The sequence below is a fragment of the Vanessa atalanta genome, chromosome 24 (genome assembly GCF_905147765.1).
Source record: "Vanessa atalanta chromosome 24, ilVanAtal1.2, whole genome shotgun sequence".
NCBI classification, from domain to species: Eukaryota; Metazoa; Arthropoda; class Insecta; order Lepidoptera; family Nymphalidae; genus Vanessa; species Vanessa atalanta.
The window spans coordinates 4,434,460-4,460,481 of NC_061894.1; the positions used below are offsets into that span (position 1 = coordinate 4,434,460).

A 26,022-nucleotide genomic window follows, 5' to 3' on the forward strand; every position below is an offset into this window, starting at 1 on the left:
GAATATATATACAATATATATACCTGTGAAAATATAGTACTAAAACCAAAAAAATAATATTGTGTAAAAAAAAAGTATTTACCCATTCGAATTGTTTTTTTATTTTATTATATTAACTAGATATTAAGTAATTTATTATAAATTTTATTTAATGGGCTCATTTGTGTTGTTTTTTCATCTTAATTTGAAATAACTAATTATTTTAATAATATTCAATTTTTATGATTTCGTAGTTAATTTTATAAATTAACTATAACTTATAGAATGGTATTTTGGATCAAATAAATCTGTAAAAATTTGTATGTTAACTTAAATTTTATAATATCACAAATATTTTGTGGTTGTAATATAATTATGCTTTCTCATTACTAATATAAGTAATCCAAATTATAAGTTACTTCATGCGTTTAGTTTTATGTTTTGCTAAATTATATTATGAAACTATGGGAGAATTTAATTTAAAAATAAAAGCTGTCCGTTTATGGAACAAAGTACCCGAACATATTAGGAAAGCTAGCTTTAAAATTTACTTTTAAAACTCGTCTACATATTGTCAGAAAGCCCCTAGCTCTTATGATTTCTGTTATGCACTATTATTATAAAATTAACTATTGTTGTATAATATATATATATATATTTTTAAGATAGACAGTATATATAAATATTTATTCTGTAGATACTATATGGATATGTATGTATATGTTTTATATGTAGTTTTATATAAGTTTATGCATATATTGTTATATATTGTTAATTAACTTTTAATTAATTTTTAATTACCGCCTTCATGGTTTTTCTGTTTGATCTAAAGGTTGACTGGCAGAGAATGCCTTCAGGCATTAAGTCCGCCTTTTGTCCCATTAACTTTATGGTGGTCAATAAAGCATTTAAATAAATAAAAAATTATTAGGAGGTTAAGAAAATTTAAACAATTAATATAAAAGCAGTATTTCTTTATTTAATCCACCATAATGTATTTCACAAAAAACGTTTTTAAAACGACACTCGTATTGCAAATAAAGAGAGAGAGAGAGGCAAAAGTGAATAGTAAATACGCTTCTTAACATTATGAATAATAATTATTACATTGAAATCATGCATAAAATGGTAAATTTTAATTTATCTTTAACATTATAATCTTAAATAACATTAATATATTAAAACACACAAACTACTTTTTGAAAGGCCAAGCGGTGTTGCCACATCTTATAAATAGGACTTACATTTAATCTATTTCTAAATAAGTACGTAATTTAACTTAAATATCATTTTTTATTTTTTAATACAATAAAAACTATATATTTCTTAAGCACAGGTATCGAATACACTTCAATGTAATTACTGACCGTACATAGCAAATTATGTTTTATTATAATAATTGGAAATAGAAATTTATATAATTACAGTTTCAAACATTTCCTTTCCATCTAACTATAATTGACATGAAGCAGGTTTTCAAAACTTAAAATAGCCACACTTATAATTAAATACTTAATCAAACATCTATATATTCATATAATAATATATTATTTAATATTTAAGCTTTAGTGACAATAATTGAAATACTTTAATTTATACTGAATAAATTACAATATTATTGCTTATACAAGTAATTTTACACGATTTAAAATATTACCCATTAATTTTAAAATATATTTTGTATTTGGTATATAGTTAGCGTCTTCTATTATACAAAGCAAAGTTGGAACTTAGGTATATTCTAGCGTATGATTCGTCGATCCGTCGAGGAGACTGAATTATCTAAAACTAACTTATATTAGCGAGTTCATAACCCAAGTTACAATAGTAATGCACCAAAAATATAAAAAAATTGAAATAAAAAAACTATAACTCTGAAATATTCTAACAAAAATCGTTAAATCGTTAAAAAAAAGCTATCAAAAAACATCGTTAAGGTAAACAAAAGTCCACCAAGAGCCTTTGGTCTACATAATTAGCTATACAATTTATATTAAGAGATCCTAAAATTTCTTAAAAGCAACATTATTAGTCTTTGTCATAAAGAAATGCCATGAATTTGAGCAAACAAAAGTTATCCTACGAAAACTTATATAGAAATGAAATTATTTAAATACTATATCACTATGTACAGTAAAAAAAAAGATGAATAGTTACATCATAGAATTCCTAAGCTAAAAGACAGAAGACAGAAATGTAGAAAATATAGTTATACTTAAAATACATAAGTACATCGCACGAATTTATACTATTCATTGGTAGGACGTTATTATATGAGGTTCTATAACTAATTTATACCTTAATTATACTAAAAATTATCATGAAAACTGACATTTGGTTATTTTAGGTCGATATTTATAAAGAAAAAATAATTGACTAGAAAATTTTGGATTTGAAAAGTATTTGGCTGAAATTCACAACTATGAAAATGAAACTGAAAATCGGTGAAGATAAAAACGTGAATAATGCGACTAGATGAAAATGCATACGTGTTTTAGCGAGTTTATAGTAATCTTAAAATATTAGGTACTGTTTCAAACCTCTCGTTTCTTATAATATATACAATAAAATATAAAACAACACAATGAACTTGTAACACTACAAATTTCAGTGTACTTTAAACTGGCACTAAATATTTCGTTGCTTGTAACCCACAATTTTATATGTACATATAGTACCTAGAATAAGGCAGAATAGGACGGTATATGCTATAATAAGGCATCTAAAGGCACCTACGTATCTTATAAAGCTTATTTACAATATTGTAAAACGATATATTTAAGAGAAATCAATTTTATGCGAAAAGCACATCTATTTGACGATAGATGTCGCTGTGCAATATAAATAGAACTTAGCACTTGCTAAAATTATACAACTATTCGTTGGTAGATGGCGTTGTAGAAGGATTCTCATTGGTTTTTGAATGTGGAATTTTTAGTCCTCGCGGTGCTAAGATAAGCCTAGCTGGGGTCACGAGGACTAAGGCGTACTCTCATTTGTTTACTCCTAAGAATTTAGCCGCTTCGTCTGCTGAAGAGAGTAGTTTGTTGATGATGGTCTTGTCAGGGATACCAAGAAGTTTGCCGATTAGGTCACCTCCGTTTTCGGTGTCGTTTTCGGCTTCGGATGAATATTTGCGCGACGTCATCTCGAGTTTGAGTTTTTTGTCGTAGGGCGCGGCGGGGGGAGAGTTGTTGTTGTTCACGTTGCTCGGGATCTCGTTACCGGAGCCATCGTCTTCTTGGTAGCGATAACTATGACAAATGAAAAAATAAAATTATTTTCTCACAAAACGACAAATGATAATAATGCAAAACTAAATATTTAAAATTATTTGTTTCTAAATAAAAACAAAAGACATTTGGATGTGGTGTAATCAATCAATTTAGCAATAGGAGTACAAAAATTTCACGAAACATCTACTTACCCATTAGCCGCGTCATCCCTTGGTGAGGACTCCTCATCATCGGTTTCTTCTCTGTGTTTCTTCCTGTGTCTCAGCATACTGTGCTTCAGTGTAAATCGTCGTCTGCATAGATCACACGCGAAGGGTCGTTCACCGGAATGTGTGCGCATGTGACGGCGCAAATCCTCCGCTGACCAGAAACGACGAATGCAGAAGGCACAGACGACCTGATAAAAAATGGTGTATTAGAAATAGATTTTGCAATACACATAATATGTACAAAAAAAACTTTAATTTATTTAAAATTTAAATAGCAATCTTAGTTTCTTTAACAAAATAATCACCTTTCTATTCGCATGATCAGGGAATTTTCCTCTGTCATCATCATCAGCACTCTCGCTGCGATCACTGGCTGCGTCCAATGCACCCTTGCTGACCAACTGTTCGTATTCAGCTGAATGTGCTGACGCCAGATGTTCCAAGGCTACTGTTCTATCACCATACGAACCCTCGCAGAGATGGCATTTGAACACTAAGCTTCCATCTACTTCTTCATCAGGGTTTGGAGAACTTGGCTGCGAATCTCCCGTCCCATGTCGAGACGCCATGTGCTTCTTTAGCGTTTCGAGAGATGAAAAAGTGCTCGTTGGACACGAGGCACACTTAAAAGGTCTTTCTGGCACACTTCTATCATTCGTTTGTGGTGGCGTCATGGAATCTTGGATAGGTTCCGCCAATATGGCTTTAGCTGATCCTCCATGTTTCCTGAGCAAGTGGCGGTCGCAGTTAGACTTTGTGGTAAAGAGAAGTGGGCAGTGGGGACATTTGAATGGCTTTTGCCCCGTGTGTGTAAGGACGTGTCGTCGAAGGGATGAAGACCAGGGGAATTTGCGGTGACAGTAAGGGCACGATACGCGGTTCGGTGCGAGACTGTAGGCTGACTTCTTTTTTGGAGGTTGTATGCCAGTGTCCGATTCTGACCTGCAGATAGGAAATTAAAGTAAGTATTTATATAAGAAATTATAGTATATCTGAGATTATTTATAAATAAACATCAAGTTATAATAGCTTTGACTTTAAACAAATTAATGATGTTAAGTTAAAAAATTACCTACTGAAACAACTTACTTATTTTCATCGCTTCCAGAGTTGTTTCCCTCGCTAGTGGATGCGACCAAACCCTCCTCGTCCTCTTCTTCATCGCTTCGAGTTGGCACTACAGGCACCACATTATCTTGGCTTGGAACACCGTCTACTCCAGTCTCGGATTTTTCAGTGGTAATTGGGATAGGTTTATTAATAAGGTTTCCAGCTATCTTAAGATCAAAGTCTTTATTAAGCTCTTGTTGACGTGTAGCCATTAGAATTTCCGCTGCAGCTCTGTGCGCGGCTGAATGTTCATCTAGTTTCTGGTCATCTGTCTCCTCGTCGATAACCAGCGTGTCATCTTCGTCTTCCTCATTGTCAGCAACTTCGTCGGAGTCTCTTCTTACAGGTGAGCGATCGGAGGCTTGCAATGGTCTTTCCAAGTGACGTGCTAACAACGCATACTTGACTCGATCAGCTAGTGTGTCAGGCGTAGGGTACGGTGGAGGCGCTCTAGGCGTTGGACGCCTAACACTCCAATGTTGAGGATGTTGTTGCTTTACATGACGTTCCATATTTGAACGAAGTGTAAATCGCGCTGAACATTGGGAGCAGGAAAAGGGTCGTTCAGTACGATAACGTCTTTGCTTTTGCTTAGGCATAAGAATACCATTTTTTATCACCATCTTTACGGAATCATTTTGAGAAACAAGATTATTATTTGTTATAGGACGTGGAGATTCTGAATGAGGTGGTGGGGTTGGCGTCGTAGAAACTTGGATAGGCTTTTGTTCTTCCTCTTCAGGTTCTTGTTTGGGTTGTGTTTCAGCTTCGTTTGTAACCAACCTACCTCCAGACATGCTAAGACTTCGGATGATTTCTTTTTGTATACGTTGCTTCATTTCGGTTATTTCTTGGGAATCCGTTGGGTGAGGAAAAAAAGAGGTTTGTAGAAAGTATGGGTTGATAGGAAATGAAGGCGGGATAGGTAAACCTGGCAGACCTGGTACTGCACTAGCATAAAGTTGAGACAATTGAGTTGCATAATAAGAAGGATCAAGTTTAGGTAGAGAGTTTTCAAAAAGTCTTTGCTGAGCAAGGATTAATCTGGTTTTTTCATAAGCAGTTGCGGCGGCTGTTGCTGCAACAGACGCAGAGTTGTCAAATGCGGGACGCGATGGTGCTTTAGGTTCATCATCATCTGTGTCGCGCTTTTTCTTGCTAAGATCTAATACATCACAACTATTGTTGTCACTCGTACTAAGGTCTACTGGAGCATCATCATTATAAGTTTCTGGTAGTAGATCATTGGTCTTAAATGAAAGATCAGGTGTCCTAAATTCAGGTATTTGCGTGAGTTGTCCGATACCCTTCACTTTGATTCTGGGCATTGGCGGATCCGACTCTCTCGGCGTTAAAGCGGGTGTATCGGGTAAAGCTTTTGTGAGAGAAGTTACGGGATGTCTGTCTGTTATGAAACTGGGATTATAATGTGACAGTGGTGTACTACGACCTGTGGGTTCACTGCGTCTTTCTACTTCTGGCGTGTGGAATGCTAGCGATCTCTTAACTTCTTCCCGAGCAAGTTTAGAATTTACTTCGTCGTTATTAGGATCTTCTGATGGATGGTAAATTATTGAGCGTTTCACGTCCTCTCTTGTTACTTTTGCGTGACGATTACGTAAGTGACGTTCACAATTCGCTTTCGTTGTAAAGGCGTAGTTGCATACAGCGCATTCATAAGGCCTGTCGCCATTGTGTGTTCGCATATGCCGAACAAGAGCCGCTTTGTCTAAAGATGCGTGGGGACACATGTTGCACTGGTATGGTCCGGGTCCAGTTCCACTAAGATGAACTCTGTTATGTCCTTTTAAAGCCCGGAGGTTTGGAAATTTAGCAGGACATAGTCTGCACGGGAACTCACCGCGTAATTTCATTCGCCTGAACTCTGCGGCGAAATTATCTTGTGTTTCTTCCTGTTCACGTTCTTTAACGATTGTATCGGGGGGTGTTAATACTGCACTTTCTAAAGCCACCCGCGTTCCAGTCAGTCGTTCTAAAAGACTTCCAGCAGAGGTGACATTTAGGATGGATTGAATATCCGCCAGGTCTCTTGCAGCATCTATATGCCTTATGCCATTAGTAAGATGTCCATCATCGAATTTAGGCGTAAATCGATCCATTGGCGGAGTTAAGGTGCCTGGTATCCCAAAAGACCTGTTCCTTAGATCAAGTTTAGCGAAAAAATCTTCCCTTCGGTCACGATCAGGACTGGATATTCGAGTGGATGACGTACAAGTTTTTCGGTGAATATCCAAGATTTGTCCTGATGGAAAATCTCGTGAACAGTATTCGCAGCGAAAACGTTGCTCTGAGATAGATACGTGTGAACTTCGTAACATATCTGGTATTTTTTTAGCGGAATAATCTACGTAATCATCATAGCCGGATCTAGTGTCATCCCCGTGCGCTGTGAAGCGATGGAAATCGAAGGCATTTATTGAATCGAACCGCTGGAAACACTTGGGGCATTCGAATCGAGCCGTTCTCTTGTCTAATGGAATAGGCGAAGGTGAGGTGGAAGCAGCTCGCTTTCGGGCACGTCTGCAATCTTCTTCCTCGCTTCGGTCTGATCTGTTATCACTGTCTATGCTTGTGGTGCGCGTTGCGCGCGTCTCATGATGTTCAATCTTCATTTCTTCCTCTTCCTGATTATCCGCCTCGACTTTAGCCTCGCTGATGACTTCTGTTTTGATTTCTGCAACAACAAAGGAACGCGTTACGAACCATGGACTATGTTTGAATAACCGGGCGCTTTCATTTTACTATTCCAAGAAAACTCGACAATAGATGAGTCAGGCGGATTCACTTGTACGATTGAATTTATTAGAATTATAGAATGAGATGTCTTTATTGTGAAACAGTTTTAACAATCAGCTAATAGATTACAAAAATGAAAAACGTGATGTAAGCTTTTCTACAATGTTATTAATCACGAATAATATCAATGAATTCTATATTACGATAGAAGGTTTTGTGTTATTAGAAGCGATTATTCTTTAGCAATGTGACCTGTGCCTTAACCGCAAAGTTCTCGAGTGAATCAGCCATCTATTGTCTTAAAGATGGCAAACGTGAGGCACGTCTCAAAAACTGTAAAAGGATGGCCAGCGATCCCTTTAGAGATATTAACAATGATTTTGCCTAAATGTTCATTAAACATATAGTAATTACGTCATGTCTAAAGAATGATCTTAAAGTTATATGAGGAGCCTATAAAAAGACCTCGAAATAGTTAAAATAAAAAAATATTGCCATTAGTTATACCCACTCGGGGTAGATATGCGAGCCTATTTATCGAGAGAAACCTTTCGCTCAAATTATTTGTCAGACATAATCAAGTTTTATATATTTCATTACTGGTTTATGAACTTTTAAAATATACAAGAAAAAAAAAAAAAACATTTGGATAAATAGCATAATAGCATTTTAATGGTAAATATTAAAAACGGTTCAATAATTTCAGAGTTTACTGTTTAAAGACAAACAAATATTTACTAATTTTAGTATAGAAACATAGATATATTAATAAGATTTCCAAATGTTTGTCTACAACAACATAGTTATAGCTTGAATGTATAGATATATTCAAACAAAGCATTTCTCAGCGCAGCGGCGATGGTTCTTTTGATCGCGTTAGAACGAGGTGTTTTCGTCGGCCTCTGGTTGGCTGGAGAAAAATCAATACTGTCATCTACTTCGCAACCGTTCTATGTATTTTAGCTGTGTGAGCCACGACTGAATACGTAAATGGTATTTCTGATGGTGTTTCGAACACTTTAGCTTAGGTACTTCAGCATAAACTAATATTAAATTTACATTTTTCAATATATGTTTAGCGCTTATATAAGAAAAACATAGTAAAGTCATATTATTATATATAAGATTAAGAAGAGTGTAGTAAATATTCGTCAATTTTCAAGTAGGATATATGAATTACTCTTTGTATAGTTTATAGTATAATTAAATACGAAAAACAGTGATTATTGATATTCCTCTCGGTACATTCCACACGGATAGTAGTTAAAAATTATTTAATTAGTATATGACTATTCAATAGTGTTCTTATTAATGATAAACGTCTGTATAATATGATCCATTTTCCTCATTGATTATATTTAATTATTTCGATAATTTTTCGTGTACTCGCTATGGCTATTATTTTATTTAACCGTAAAGCTCTTTATTTAATTCGATGTCCTCTATCTTAAGGATGTCATGAAGAAAACGACCTCTAAGCGATAAGTACGCGTCTTGTAATCATTTATTGGTTACTTTACATTATTGTCCTTTGCCTTTAATATATTACATAACGAGAACATGAAATTTACGCTTGTCATGTATATAGTTTGTAAATTTAAAGCGTAATATATAGTAACGTCGTTAACCGCTGTTTTGCTCGGGTTTTAGGCATCGGTCGTCAGGCATAAAAAAAGTAGCCTATGTCCTTCCTTGTGGTTCAAAATTACTTCATACCAAACTTAATAAATCCCGTTGAGTGTTTGGTCGTGAAAGAGCAACAGACAGACAGAGTTATTATAGTTAGTATAGATTTAGAGACATACTGAAACCTCAGAAACGCCTCGTATCAGTTTTATGAACCGTCGTTTAGTAGTTTTTTCAGAAGGTCGATAAAGTATTTAATGCAATGTTCTGCTTCACAGAATCATTTACCCGCAAGTTTAAGCGCTAAGTCATGTCAGAAATGCGTCTTAGTTCGTAAAAGCTATTGAAAAGGGCGTTTCCTTTGTCAAGACGAAAGGGGCGTGACGTCACAGCTTTTGAATTAAACGGAAATTAGGTACAGTTAGGTCACCCTTATTACGTTGAAACAAGTATATACCATAGATGTGCTCACTTGGTGCCTTTTACTAAACATCACTTATTAGTACGAGCCTGAATTTTAAACCAGTTTTAACCGATTATGCTAATATTTTGCATAATTTCTTTGGATAATAAAATCTTGCACAATTATTATGTTTTATGCATAATAATTGAGAAGTTGTCTAGTCTCCTTTGCAAATGTCTAGCGTATAACAGATCAGGTTTAAATGGCCCTGATGCTTACACGGAATTAGTCTTCCCAATTTGGAAAAAATATATTTAAATAATAGCTTGTTAAACCTTTTTCTGTACCCAAAGTGGTGGTAGTGTGTTGGCTATATTAGTTTTCTCTGGGGGGAAAAACTATTATAATCTCTTCTGATAATGGTTTTAAAGCTAACATTTTATCAGCTTTATCTAATATTTACTTGTTGTTTAATAATGTCTAATAATATACACATATTCTATATACGTGTACAGTAATATATGTTTATCTTTAAGATTTAAAGTGCAAAATGTATTTGTTACAAAAATACGAAAAATATTTGTCTTTGTTATGCGAACTTCGGGAACACCTAAACGGAGCAGCCCTACACTAAAGTCTTTAGCGTGAAAATAGCCTAAAATTGATTTTTATGTATTTTATTTATAATTTTGTGTTTCAGTGGAATTTGTTTTATTTATTTAATATTGTAATGACGTCATAAATTTTCAATCCAAAAAGTATCTTTGTTTAGTTGAACATCCAAAATAATTTTCAAATGCATGTTTTAGATAAATTATGATGTCTTTGTCCTTATGACGAGTAGATAAGGAGCTTACTCTACCAAGAGATGTATAAACATTGAGTAGTATATTATTAGTTTTAGTATATAATTCATACCGCTCCTACATACACTAGTCAACCAAGACATACCCACAAATGTCTAGGAAATTATCGTTACCACTACACGTTCCATGTACAGACATTGTCATATTTTTTGCACTCGACAAATATTATGAATCATTTTGGCCTATAAATATATAATTTGTCTATAACATGACTACAGCAATTATCATATTTTAATATGTGGATGGACTTTAATCTCAACAATACAAATATAAGTAGTGAGATGGATAATATCGCATCCAAAAAATCCGGGCGACAAACGAGGCAGTTGGTTAAGATTACACACACTCAAACAAGTTTAACATTTGGATATTGATTTGGATTTTAAAAATCAATATCTATATAAATAAAACATATGTAGTTTTTGTATGTTTGTTATTTCTATGTGGTTGTTCGTACGCTCGAAATGGTTCCTGGACGAAAACAAGATATCTTCAGCGTACGTTTGACCTTCATTATAAATGTTTTACGGAACTTAAGTAACAAGAGCCGTAACATCTCAGTTTCCAATATATATGAAAAAAAAAAAACACGAAGCCGGGGCGGATAGCAAGTTTGAGTTGAAGAACAACAATTAATTACTATATTAATAACAATATGACGTCACAGTGAGTCATGTGTAGGCATTTGGGATTTCTTATGTGATCGAGGTCATGCATCATTTTATAATCACCTAATGTAACTGAATATGCTTTTCCTTAGATTTACGTATTCCGTGCGATTTGTTAAAAGATCGATTGTACAGCTAACAGTTCTTGATTAATATTTTTCACTATTCCGTTCAAAACGCAATTAATTCGCGAATATTTAGCAAATATCATTGATCATTCGAGCTCTCGACCGACATTTCGATGTTAAATGTGTTTCTTCTTGTATTTGGAATAGGTACAGTATACCGTATTATTGATATGACCCCGTATTATTGGCCCCCATCCTGAGAGGGCCCCGAAACCAACAATTTACCAAATTAAACCAAAAAGTATCTAGCAAAAGGGCTCCAAATTCATGGGTGCCCAAGGGTTCCAGCATAGCTGGACACGGCTCTGCATATGCTTCGTAGTTTTTAGGTATAAAAGTAGCTTATGTCCTTAGGGTTTGAGACTTGATTTGAAGCAAAATAAAACAAATTCGCTTCAGTGATTTAGCTATGAAAAAGTAACATATAGGCAGTCTCACATTTATGATATTAGTAAAAAATAATATAATTGTTATAAATAGTTTAAGATGATTTTAAAATAAACTCGTATGTATGAATTCCTTGTAGTTTCGTTTTTCGCCAACGTGTAAGTAATTACTTCTTACGTTATCATCAATTACGACGCAAAACTAAGTATCCGTTTTCAGAAGTTTAGATAAAAACATCCGGTTACGAGAAACTATCAAATTACCTAACGTGACGAATTCACTCGTTTGATTAAAAAATAATATAATATCAATACGGCGACGTCATTGTTCACAATTTCAACAATTTATTTTTTATATCGTTTCACTGGATTTTGTTTGAAACGTATGGATTTTTTTTTTAATTATTGGTAGCAGAATAAATTATGTATTTTATATAAATAGCAACGAATACTAAATCCAAGCTCTTTAATTATTTATTAATAGAATGCGGTACAGTATAATAAGTCTAATATATATTTTTCAACATTTATTTCTAATTGATCTATTGGTAAGTAAATTTTTCTTCAGAATTCATGGTAGACGGGATGCAGAAAGCGAAGAATAGGCAAGTTTGGCGCCGTTGCGAGATCTATTTTCAAAAGAGTAATTTAAATGTAATTACATAGATAGAGATAGAGATAGCAATACTTTTCGTCCTGCTCTATCCAAAATTGTTTACAACTAAATGACATTATTATTAGGTGGTTTGTATTGACAAATATGTATATTGTTTATAAAAATACTCTCATTATTTACGACGCGATCGCGAACGAAGTTCAAATATAATCAATTAATTGATCAATGTACGTTTTGTGTCGTATTTCTAAGAAATAATCGTATCACGCAATCTCATGAAGTAATCTGATGCGTTAGTCCACGACTGCTTTCACACTGTTTTGTAACGATACTATTATACGATATGATGATTTTAGTCGGAGGGATGAATGGACCACCTGATGGTGAGTGGTCACCATCGCCTAAAGGCATTGGCGCTTCCATCCGCACCATTCAACTAAGATGTTATGTCCCTTGTACTGACTTACTTAAATATTTACTTATATATAGATATATATTATAAATAATTAGAACCCAGGTGGGCCAGAGGTTAGAACACTTACGTCATCAGACAAATAGGGGTTATATGTGTCTCATGAAAGTATGTCACATGTGAACACATGTGTCCAGCGTATCGGAGCAGCGTGGTGGATTTGCTACAAATATTCTCAAAAGGAGAGGAGGCTTTAGCGCAGAAGTGGGACTTTAACAGTTTCTTAATTTATTTGCTGACTTTACATACATTTAAATATTGGAATAAGGAAAAATATTAAAAGGATTTACCCATTACGTGGTAAAATTTTGTAGTGTTCTTTCACCCGCGACTTCGTCCACTTTAAATGAGTAAAAAAAAACTACGGCATTTTTTAATCTATTCCATGCTTCTTTACTTATTATAAAAATATAAAATTAAACCTTTAATTAGACTCAGGCCATTCAAGTAAATTGGGATGTTAAAGTTTATACATAGATATAAAAAAAATTTTTGTGAATGTGTAATGAAATATGTACATATATATTTATCGAAACTAAAAACTCACTATCCTGATTGGTTGTTTGTATAAGTTGGCGGGAAACCTTTCGCAATAATATTATTAGTTCCATAAACAAAAGATCGTCACGGTGTGACGGTGTGAACCCTTTACGCAACGTAAGTAATTGTTGTACGCGGAAATTGCGCGTTTAGTGGCGAAATGTCGAAATTTGTCACTTTTCGAAGAATTATCTTGTAATGCAGATTCGGAGGCGTTCGATGAAAACTTATAAGCAATATTTTGGATACGAAATAAATATTATTTTCAGCTGTATTTGAATGTCAAGATTTTTTTAAAAAGTATTCCAATATATAACCCATTTGTCAAATGGAAGTTGAGGCGATTACATAACCAATATGGACGGGAACTGAGAGGAAGTTTATAAGGACGCATTAAGTTTAAGCACAGTCACATGAGAAGAGAAAGATTTGACGTCGAGAAAAAGACGTATTTAAGAGGTTCCATCATCTATTACGTGTACGATACTTACACATATATTCAAGGGACGGTTATACATTATTGTGCGTCCTGAGTGACGGCGTACGCGGATTCGCGCACGTAACAAATACTCGAAATGATTGGACCTGTGAGTACCAGAGGTACTGTCCGAGCTGCGAGCGGACAATCAATTTCATTTTGCTGGCGGATCCGCAAGCGCAGTACGCCGTCACTCAGGACGCACACTACAAATCTACTATATTTTCATCAGCTATGTAATATATAATAATTATGTCTATTGATTGATGACAGCAAGAAGTTTTAGAAATTATGACTATTACTTGCAATGGTCATGAAAATACCGCTGAAAATACAGCAGTATTAAACTGGATCTAAGCCTTCGTTCATAGAAGCCGTTATCCCCGTGGTCTAGGGATAGATACGTATAAAATCACCATTCAAATAACCATCAAATTCTCAGTCGAGTTCACTCAAGTTCATATACGGAGAAAAGGTGTGACATACATGCTTGCGCCGTGACTTCCTCCTTCCCGCTTATACGGAATTTAAATCGACCTATCACCATCCAGGCAATATCATCCTTTAACGATTATTTCATACCATTCTCGACCTTATCGGAAAGTAATAAGGCGGTCAATTTCGTCTAACGGTCACGACATCGCATATTATAATTTGATTGATATGGTTGGGACGTCGCCGATACCGCTTTCTGCCACACTCCAATGAGCTCAACGGTACTGAATTACACCGTGTATCTTAAGCCCTCATTTATGGTGTCGCCATTGACAATTACCGACCGGTGAAGATTTCAAAAATATTATAGATACGATTTTGTCTCTTAAACGTATAGCCATAGCGTCGATTTTCGTAAGATGTTCGAAAGAAAGAGGTCCGATATGTGACAGTAACATGGCTATTGTCTAGAAATTGATAATTTGCTTTTGTTGGACAGCCTCGTGTAATACGATTCAATTTACGAGTGAAATTTAATACGGTAGGCGTACCGCTAATTTAAACTACATGAAAACATTTCATATAACCGCGAAAAACTTATAGAAACTGTTTCATTAAAATGCATTCTTATTTAATTAAAAAGCATTCATTCGATTTTCAAAACGGGCTATCTTGAATGATCCTGATGCAAGGCGCGGCCATTTTGTGAAGTTATAACGAATGCAAGTCAGGATCGCGTCTTCCGCGACAATTTAACGGTTTCTTTGCTCCTGGTTATGATTCTATTTATCAAGCGAGCCCTGAATGAAAATAAAGGTACGGTTATTAGGACTTTGGAACACGTTTCAAATTTAATCTTGGAATGTATCGAGAAAGTTCCTAGAGAACGAAGAAAATTGTTCTTAGTTCTTTTAATTTAATTTACTGAATCACGATATAATTATTATGACTTATTATAAATAATATATACAATAAAGGAATTACTAGTCTTTGACATTTTGAAAATTACGATATATAAACAGAAATAAATACTTTTTCAACTGTTTACTATTGAAAAAAAGGCCTACTCTGTTTTAATATGTTACGCATATAATTATTTTGCTAAATTTGTTTCTCTCATAAATTTGATGTATATAGCTACGTGTGACGTATATAGATTCCAGACTATTTTTATGCCCTATTTCAGTACGATTGTTCAGTTAACATACTGAAGACTATCTGAAGACTGATTTTATTATTACCGGGAAATCTCAAGGTGCAATTCGTAAATAAAATGTACCAAATTAGAATTTAATTTAATAAAACTGCTTTACTTATATAAAACTGTTTTTTATACCTACATAATTGAGAATTATTAAGAATAATAGAAAATTTGGTAATAAAGTAATATTTATGTAGTTCATTTAATACGCACAATGACCAAGAGATGGCGTTAGTGGTATAGTATATAGAATTGCCGCTAGGGATTCCATGTTTTTTCGTACTATTTGAAACTGAGATCAAATTATATTAGTAATACAAGTCATATGATTATTATTTATTCATCTATATTTATATTCTATTATAGACTATTTATTACATAGCATATTTTGTAAATAAGCTTCTTATTAAAAATGTATTGCTAGTAAATAATAATACATTTTCTTTGATTTCAAATAATTACAATATATTTTTTTTTACGATAATACAAATTATATATTAGTGTCAAATTCTGAATCACGTAGTGCGTTTAAGTTTAAAACATAATTTCTCTTTGAATTGTCAACCTAAGGGTGTCTGCCATTAAGGTACCGAAGCGTTTAAGATAAGTTCAATTCGGTGACACATTAACAAACTCCACACGTATCCCGTACATTAACTTCAGGTACACGTGTGGAAAAGGTTGTTTACCTTTCACGGTTCAACTAAACTTTAATTTATTCCCTAGAAACCATGGTACGAAGTCAAGAATTAAAGGGATACATATTCATCAACGACGATTTTTATGTGTTTGTTTACTAGATGCGTTCAGAACAGATAAAGATATAAATACTCTTGTCAAATAAATTATGTTTCCAAATTTAAATATCTGGAAAAAACTGCGTGAGTCGAAAATTGTATTCAATTTTGAAATAAATGACAAATGTCTGTATCTTTTATTTCCTTTGTATTTCATCAGCTCATCAAACCGGTCGCTAATATTCAAAAGAAATTTTCCAGTCAAGCTATCTTATCCGACGGATGTGGCGTCATTGCGCACGTGACGAAAGGTAAATATTAAATAGCATTTACTCATCTCGGTTATCATTATCCAGTTGTCCAAATTTGCCGATCCGGATAGGCCTGGACGAAAAGATACCGTTATATTTTACAGTGATACACCTCTTTGTCGTATTTGTCATAGTTAGGACATTCTGAATCTTATCAGGTGACCTTCGAAATTCTTAGAATTTATGTCTGTTGTATAAAATTTAATTTTTAAACAGTGTTATTTTTTTATCGATTTCGTTCGAAGTTGATCTATTTGGGTCAACTATTATTGTCTTGAACTTGTCATCGGCAGCTTTATACTTCAATGATAAAAAATATTGTTGTATTTTTTTAACGCTCATCACGCAAAAGTCGCTCAATATTCTGACATATTTTTTTTTTACTACTATAATAACGTAGCTATATCATAGCGTAGCCGAGTCTACTAGTACACATATAAAATAAATGTTTCGATCGAAACATATTTACAATAATACAGCTCACGTAATCCTCAATGTACGAGATATTGTAAACACAGGTGTGATGATCACAAAAGGATGTTGCGCGCTCCCGAGAGATAGATTCTGCGGCTGAGCAAACGAAATACCGACGATTGTCTTAATGAGTTCCTAATGAAGTATTCTTATAAGAAAATACGTGTTGAGAAATGTTGGTGATGAATTCTTAGTTGAATCGAATTAAATTATACACCATGTGTTAGAACAGATAGAATAAAAACACACGGTCGGTCAGCTCGTGACTATGACAGGTGCGATTCTGTGGAAACTTTCGGCAAAATAATATATCGATAAAGTCCGAGCGTAATATTTAAGATAGATAACACAAAAAAAATAAACCAATAAAATATATTAAAATAAATTTGTGCGTTGTTTTTGAATTAACACAAATATTATAATTGAAGTACAAAATAAGACTAGTATAGGTATGTATGTCGCGGTACAATTGGTACTTTATGTATGTTAATATTCCCGTTTTCTTTCACTATAGGTATCCAATAAAATTATCTTGATTTCATTATAATGTAGAAGATTTAATCATTCGTTTAAACTTTGTTACTATTATCATTATTATTTATCGCTTATTTATTTTAACGAGAATTTTAAAGATAAAACGCCAATAAACATGACACATCAATTACATATGGCGTATGGAAAATATTTTTTCTTTTCTGCGTCCTTAACAGTTGATTGGTTGTTTTACTATAAATATAAATTCATTATTCTTCAGTATTTCAACAATTCAAACAGTAAAAGTGTTCAAGGCTTCGTCTGTATTGTACACTTTATATTATATGTATGTATATATATTAAATTTAAAATTAATATATTCGAGAATCATCTATTTCAATATTTACACACAAAATAGTACTTTACCGTCTTCTATAAATTCGTTATTAAAAAAAAGGGTAAGTATTGTGTAAATTTTTCTTATTTTCACCAAGGGCTACAAATATATTGCGGGTAGTTACAAATATTTGGTGTCGAGTAACGCGCACGCGCCAAGTGTTGGCTACCAGAAATTATCGTCAGTCGTCAAATTACCACGGAGGTGATAACACGGATCGTCTTACGAGATGTCGATTGTAATAATGACTTATGGTTATTGACTGGTGCTTTGCTTACATCCTGTTTTTGTTTTGTAATAGATGATCTTGATAATTCAGGAAGTCAATGAGAAAGCGGCATCGATTATCTTTGTATTGTTAATATTTTCACTGTATCTACGAATACGACGAATATAGAATAAAAATATGTTTCGTTTAAGTATAATGTGTTTAAGTTTTATACAAAAGATGTTGACTCACGTTGGGATGAAGGCGGCTCGGCCGCGGGAGGCGCGGGTGCACTGGCGGCTCCCTGCATGGCCCGCGACGCGCGTCCGCGTCGGCGCCTGTGCAACAAAAGGCTTTATGATTAATTTAAATCTATATAAAATCGATTTTGCTGACCTACTTGAGCCTATCTTAGGATGGCTTAATATGCGAAAAATGTCAAGTATTTTATCAATACAAAAAAGTTGATGTATTTTAAAACTATCGAAATTAGTAGTTTTAAGTATATATATATTTTTTTTAGTACACAAATCTTTAACAAAATATGCTATTTCATGTGATAACGTAAGGTTGATAATTCTAGTGTCCAACCCACAATAGTGATCAATAATATAGATTTATTAGACAAAGAGGCGCATGAGTCACAAATCCTTATGTTTATCGATTCGTTTCCTGCAAATGTTCTTCATTATTGAGCGTTATTAATACAAATGAATCCATTTCTTTTCCGTATATGACTTTATTTAAATCAGATCACATTTAAAATCAAAGACACGCAACAGCATGTAACAAACCAATATAAATTCTCAATTGTTTATTTTTTTTTTCAAATAATTTATATACTTCATTGATACAATCTCTCTATAAAAAGCAAGCGTTTAATAGTGTTGTATGATAATGTTGCAGCTTATGTTCTGCACTTTGAGTGATCTATTATAGAGACAATGCGTGCTAATAACCTGGCGTTGGAATGCACCGCGCTACCTGCGACTCAATACGACTGTAGCTTATGTCTCGTGGACGCCATTTTGTCTATCTGAGCCTTTATCTAAATGTATTATTTGTTTATATTGAATTTAGTTTAAATTTTTGAATATTTTTAATATAGAGATAGGCTAAAAGTTCATAAAAATCGTAACATAGTTTCTCAGTGTGACATTTGTGTAAATATTGCTACGGGAGTAATTATTTTCATTCCATGATGATTCTTCAAGATAAAGTAATTATTATTAAAAAAAAAGTAAATCTATCATTTTTCTAAACAATATCCGTTATATTCCGGTGAAATCCGTATACATGGTATCCCTATTTCGTTAAAACAACTCAAATCTGAAGACATGTGAAACCTTTAAAAGGCAAGCGATATGAAATTACAACAATTTCCTATAGAATCTCCATATCTCATACATTTTCCGTCTCAGTTTTCGCAAAAATGCAAACAAACGACAAAGAAAACCGACCGTCGGTGCCTTTGAAGCCTTACGTTACTAAGAAACGTGTAAGAATCGTAATTCAATATTTATTACTATCTTAGCATTGACGATAACAGTGAGAGCTATTATTACTTTATGGTCGATTGGTGATGATATCATTTTAAATAAATTCATTTGTTCTAGTACTGGTACGGAGGGGGGAGGGTCTGTATGTGTGAGTACAGTCCATGTACTTACATCTCGGTATCTTAAGAACTATGTATAGCCTATTCCAATCGAAGAAGCATTAGAGATAAACAAACCTTAGATTTGCTAAAAGATCTACTATATTATGTAATACAAACTTAAAGTCAAACAACACATAATATATACTAATCAATTTTAGATTTAATTAAAAAATTTGATAATATTTTGGTCGCCATTTTTAAATTTTTATACGAATCCATATTCATTATTATATGTATATATACCATAGAATATTTAAGATCTTGACAGTTGTCACGTCAATTCAGTGTCAAAACTGTTTATTTAGGTACTTCTGTGATTGGAATAGGTCATAGTAACAATCCTCAGATAAGCCCTTTAGTTTGTGAACACATCCTGATATATATTTTGTCTATAATTAAATAAGCATTAAGCTTTGTTAAGGAGTTAAAGTTTAAATGTCATTAATTTTCACAAATATGGCGAGTCTCTTCAGAATCACAAGATGGCGGCCATCGTAAGCTTTATTTAATTTATTACGTCTCCTTTGGAATCTATTGGATTATTTTTTCAAAGTGGTGTGTGGCTTTGGTGTGTGGTTTCTTTACATTTGTATTCTTCTTAGACCTTTTTATCTAAATAGTTTACATAAAGTTTGGCATTGCGGTCTATTGATTGTCTTTTTTTTCAGACGTGATCAAGAACATCAGATATTATTAAAGTTTTTATTTAATGTTTAGCTATTATGTATCATCTGTAAATTATTGTTATTATCAAAAAATAAAGTTAGTGTCACTGCTGGGCTCAGGCCTCCTCCATTTGGGCAGAATATTTAAAGCTTATTCCACCACATACAAATTTTCACAAATCATTTTTCCGTAACCGTTATGATGTCTACAAATTCCTCACAAGAAATACTCATCGCTTAGGTAGAGAATCAATTAGTCTCGCTTATCAGTGATAAGTCACAAGGATTTCACCTGTTATCAGTGCAGACGTGATCGGTCGACAGTGGTTAATCTATTACAAATTATTATTTATAAATTTGTCAACTCGATATGAACATCTTGAATGTTAAGATTCAACTGCAAGAAACACTTATAAATTACGTTAGTTGATTAATAAGTTAATTAGTGGAACAGCTTTAAGATGGCGCAGGATCGAATTTGACGGCTCATGATAATAAAATATTAGTAAAACTTGACAATTGTGATTAAATTGTTTTTCATAAGATTATTTGTGTGTGTGTGTGTGTGAGTGAGTATATGTGTGTGTATGTACGTATAACGTACATTTGCAAATGTCTTCTCATATATTCAGAGAACTGATAATATCAACTATTTAAATCTGTTGCGTAATAGCATAACGACTATCTGAATTAGTTGTCATTAAATTCGTAACTTTAGCTTCCTTTTAATATAATAAAAGCTTATTTGTTATCTATGGTCGTTTTGTATGAAACAGATAGTAGGGCTGGCCGTGTAAATAAGACTTAGTAATTTGTCTCGTTGCTTTCATTGGTGACTTGTTTCAGTTCGCTCAGAGAAGCTTTTCGCTCGCTATTTGAAGTAGTTTCGCGTGACGCCCACACACAAAGCGTACGATTTTTTTTATACATATATACAATAACATATTTTATTATCTTCATAAATTTAATGGTAATGACGTCTTGATGTACCACCTCATTAAAAAAAGTAAAAATTAAAGGAAAATAATATATATTTAATATTAATTATTAAACATCATGGCAACATTACATAAGATTTTATGAAAAACCGTAACGTGTTGTACACATTAAGAATGAAGTAATAATATTTACACTAATTAAAAAATATGGCAATACTTTATAACGAATCCGTGACCAAGTTGTTATGTCTCTAGTTTTATTGTATTCTTGTATATATTACCTAAACGTGTTATAAGATGTTATTTATTTGCCGTATATGAGTAGGTATATAACTATTAGCAGTATATTATGTAAATAATTTTCTTATTGTCAGAAATAGGGGAACAAGAAGATTCTAATTCGATTCCTGTATAAGTAATTGGTAATTGTTAAATTTCTATTATAATAGTTCTAAGCCGTAGACTATTCGTTAAAATCTGGGCAAACGTTGCCTCTTTGTTTATCTCATAAACGCAGTTTCGTAAGGAAACCTGCCTTAAATGGATATAAATTTGCCATATGACTGAATCGGCGATATTAAATATACTTAACCTTAAGCGCAGAGGAGATTCCTATAACTAAAGCTAAGCTTTACTTAATTTATTTAAAGAAAAAAAGATTTTAACCTATTTCTAATTGTCGTTTGTAGTTGTAGCTTTGTAATTGTGTAATTCGATTTCGGTTTAGCCAATAATTATGTACATAAATGTATATAAATATGTACATGCTGATGTCATGATAGAGGCAGGAAGGTTCACCCGTGAAACACCTCGATTTTGGGTTAGTTTCATTTTTATTTTGTAAAGATTGGCAGATTGGTTAATGGCCAACAGTGGCTATACACATTGGCGCTGTAAGAAATATCAACCATTACTTACATCGCCAATGCGCCACCAACTTTGGAACTAAGATGCTATGGCTCTTGTGCTTTGTTACACTGTCTTATTCAACCTTCAAACCGGAACACAACAATACTAAGTATCACTCAGCGGTAGACTAATTCAAAGGGAATTTATATTAATTAATAGATCGATCGAGTTCTGGGTCGAGTTTCGAGATTATTTTTCCATAGAATATCTCCAGGGCCCCGTTTGTTATTTGTCGTTGTTTCTTGATATACGTTTACGTGTTTAATTAATGGTATACGAATCTTTTGAGAGGCTGACGCAATCATACAAGATAACTCATATCTCCACACTTGAAACGTAAGTGCAATTATGATAGTGGTTTGAGATGAAACGGAGATTTTCACTCGTTGTTTCTTTCACAATCATATTTCTTTTTTTATATTTAATAGTTATATCGGATGCGTATTGTATTTCTTCGTCCAGTTAAACAAATTAAATTAAAAAAATTAAGGATGTCTTTTTCATAGTTTCAATCTTGAATTTCGAATACATTCCTAAGATTTTAAATGACGCGTTTCAGCGTTTTATTTTTTTTTTTTAATATTTTTTTCTAAATACGAGCATTAAGATAATGTGTGTTATAAAATTTACTTATTTTGTAATTATTACAAATATGTATTTGTATTTATTTGTTTCTAATATATTATATATTAGTTTCTAAGCTGATTGAGTCCCTTGAAAACATGTATAAAATATATGTATTTAGATTAGTAATTACTACATTATTTCGTGTGGCAACTGTTACGTTTTACATATTTGATAATTTATCAGAACGAATCGCTTAAGACGTTTTTCTACTAATATCTTGTCAGATTAATGGAAATTTTATAGGGGATAAATATTATCAACAATAACCTAATAATACATTATTATATACGTTTATATTGCTTTGATTATTGTATAATGTATTTATTTTAATGAAACTTTTTTTTAATGATATTATAAGTAGTTCTTATTAGAAAACTTTTTATATTATGGAAAAATATGACGTTGATGTTTGATTGTAGATAGGTATTTAATATTTTAGGCTTTTGTTTGCTGTATAGATCTATTTTGTATGCGTCGGGTTATATACCTACTAGGATTTTTGGGAAAATATTATGGGTAATTTACGTAATAGGTAATGTTCTTATTAAAATATTGTGTGAAATATTACAATTTAATTTGCAATATTAACTTTATACCTATTGGTTGAAATAGGTTTGTATTAAGAGTAAGTATAAGATATAAGAATAAATATGATTAATAAAAAAAATATATTGGATGCGTATTAAATTTCTTTGTCAAGTTAAATATATTAAAAAAAAATAAAGGTTGTATTTTTTTATAGTTTAAATTATGAATATCGCAAACTAACATAAAAATTTAAATGACGCGTTTCAAAATCTTTTTGTTTTTTTTTTTTCTTAAATATACATATTTGTATTTCTTTTATATTAACTAGGTACTTTAGTTGAAGATGTATGTTTTTCAGACACTAATTATATATTTTTAATAAAGTAAATAAATATAATCGTGAACAACGGTATATAAATTTGAATAAATAGTTCCATTGAAAATTTTATGAATCCCCCTCAAGGAAAAGGAACCTTATTTGCTTTGTCTATGATAAAAAAGGGAAAGCCTCAGTGGTCCGTCGGAGAATTTACATTTTTTGCATACCTATAATACAGCCTGAATTTACAAATATAAATAAAATTTATTAATTTTATGCCGTACGATAAATAATAAAGGTTTAAATCATTTTTTATATATCACCATTATTTAAACCACAATCACATTTCAAATAAAAAAAATAGTAAATTAAACATTGTTTTTTTATCATTAATCAAAACAACTTATTTTCACTCGTTTTTAAATAAAATATCAATAACGTAAAATATTGCTACACAATTTATATATATTTTTGGTATTGTAAGAAAAATATTAGTATAAAATTAACCAATTTTTGTTTTAAAGTAAGGTCAACAAACGACAAAGCATTTGTCAGCCGCTGCAGACACTGAGCCTACTCGATAATATAATAAGGAATCACTTAGGCACCTTAATACAAGCATAGGGCAATGGCAGCCGTAACAAACGATAATTTGCATTGTAATCTAATCGGTATAGCACTTACCCAATCGTGGATAATTTTTACGCTATCACACGTCGCCTGAAATTATTGTAACGAAAAAAGTCCAATTCCACAAGATCGAGCTTCCAGTCTCTCACTTATCACAACAGCAGTTAAACACAGATTTTACAGTCTTTCAAACACTAAACAAATGTTCTAAGGCACTATTTTTTTAAATAATGTGCATCGGTCACTCGTGTTGGTGGAATATCATCTTCCGCGGGAACGACAACCTCGCGCGGCGAGATGTCGTCTCCTTGTGATTGTGATGAGAGTACGCACTGTCGCTCTGCTCTCGGGGGAGCAGAAGATGGCCGCCGATTGGTCGAGAACGGCGCGCGGGGAGAAGGAGAGAGCGCATCTCGCATGGGACGGGATAGAGTGAGACGGATAGTGTCGATCGTTTCGTCGTCCTGCTACAGATTGTCCGGCGGGCGAGTTCAGGTGGATCATTGAGAGTGCGTAGTGATAATATGGAGATGCCCAAACGAGTGTTCTGTTTTAATCAAACATTATTTAGTGCGCATTATCTATAAGATTAAAATAACAATATGGCGACAAATTTATAATATTTTTATAAATAGCAAAATGAATGGATAAAAAAATGATGATAATATAGTTATTATTGAACGAATTAAAATAAAAAAATTAACGCATTCCTTGTTTTATTTTAAACGTGACATTAGCATATTACTAATTTTTAAAATAAAAGAATTAGGTAATTGTCGGAAGTAAAAACAGAAGGCTAGTCGTTATTCCCTATTAAGTACCTTATTATCTATTTTCTTTGAAGTCCATTTACTCTAATAACAAAGAAGTATTTTATAATTATTTTAAAAATAAAATTAGATTGTAAATTATAAATAAGCATGCATAACATATAAGACGTACTACCTGATTTTTAAGTCGTAATAATATACAGTCGTACTCACAGCATTATTGGTTCGATTCCTAAATTGGCTCATTAAAATATACCTACTTAGTGGAAAAAAATTGCTTTCAATTTGTTCAAGCTAATATACAAAGAAGGGTTTAAATTCAGATATTAATTATTAGTGAAAGTTATATATTAAAAAAAAAACATAAGTACTTTAATTATAGTAGAATATATATATATATATATATGTTATCGTTAATCTTACAAAATATCAAAATATATATCACCTATATATGTCTAATCTACCATATAATTACAAATAGATATTTTGATTGTATCGATCTCTCTTAGGTTGACCTTTTGTAATCGGTCAAACGTTCTTGAATAAATATAACGCCCTTCGATCTGTCAACACGTGGCCAATGTAAATTTAAAACTCCACACGATCTCGCAACACCAAAAGTACCACAGATGACAAATTATTTATTATAAATATACCAAAGTAATATAGAAATATTTTTTAAAAAAAATATCTTATCAAACATCAAACGTTTATTATTTTACGATATATTTCGTATTTCACTTTATTAACTATTCAGGTATCTTCCCAAGACAAATAACAATAAAATCACTATCATACATAAAGCAAAGTTATCATTTACCATGACATTAATCGATATTTGATACTAAGATTATTATTAATGTTTCGTCTCAGGGTAGTGGACTATTCGACTCAATAATACAAAGAAAAAATATTATAGGTATGTAAGTGTACTTATTATCTTTACGGAGCAAAGGACACATATATGTTTATCGTGGCAAGATGGTGTTAGTTAACGGTTCTCGAGATATCGTGTAAAGGTGTTCGCTTGTATAGGAAACTATAATTATTATCTGATATGACCGATATTGTGTAAACAACGAATGTGTACCCAATATTCCTAGGAAGGAATATTATCTTCGCTCTTTGCTTATATCTATTAGGGTCGTGATGGTAATTATTTAGATATTTGTCTAACATACATTTAACGTTTTTGAATTAATATATTGTGATTGAAAAATATTGATGAATTATTCATTAATGTCTTAATTTTCTTTATTATATCG

The 26,022-nt window shown here is 32.5% G+C and overlaps 1 protein-coding gene across 1 annotated transcript; it reads right to left on the bottom strand.

Annotated features, from left to right (window-relative positions):
* Positions 1–967: 967 nt before the first annotated feature.
* Positions 968–24,490, bottom strand: LOC125073377 (zinc finger protein Xfin-like). The gene is made up of 6 exons (XM_047684184.1): positions 24,042–24,490; positions 17,964–18,049; positions 4,514–7,229; positions 3,730–4,366; positions 3,407–3,612; positions 968–3,233 (listed from the first exon to the last, which is right to left on the bottom strand). The coding sequence occupies exons 2-6, from the start codon at positions 18,019–18,021 to the stop codon at positions 2,972–2,974; spliced, it is 3,879 nt and encodes a 1,292-aa protein (XP_047540140.1). The 5' UTR covers positions 18,022–18,049; positions 24,042–24,490; the 3' UTR covers positions 968–2,971.
* Positions 24,491–26,022: the final 1,532 nt, after the last annotated feature.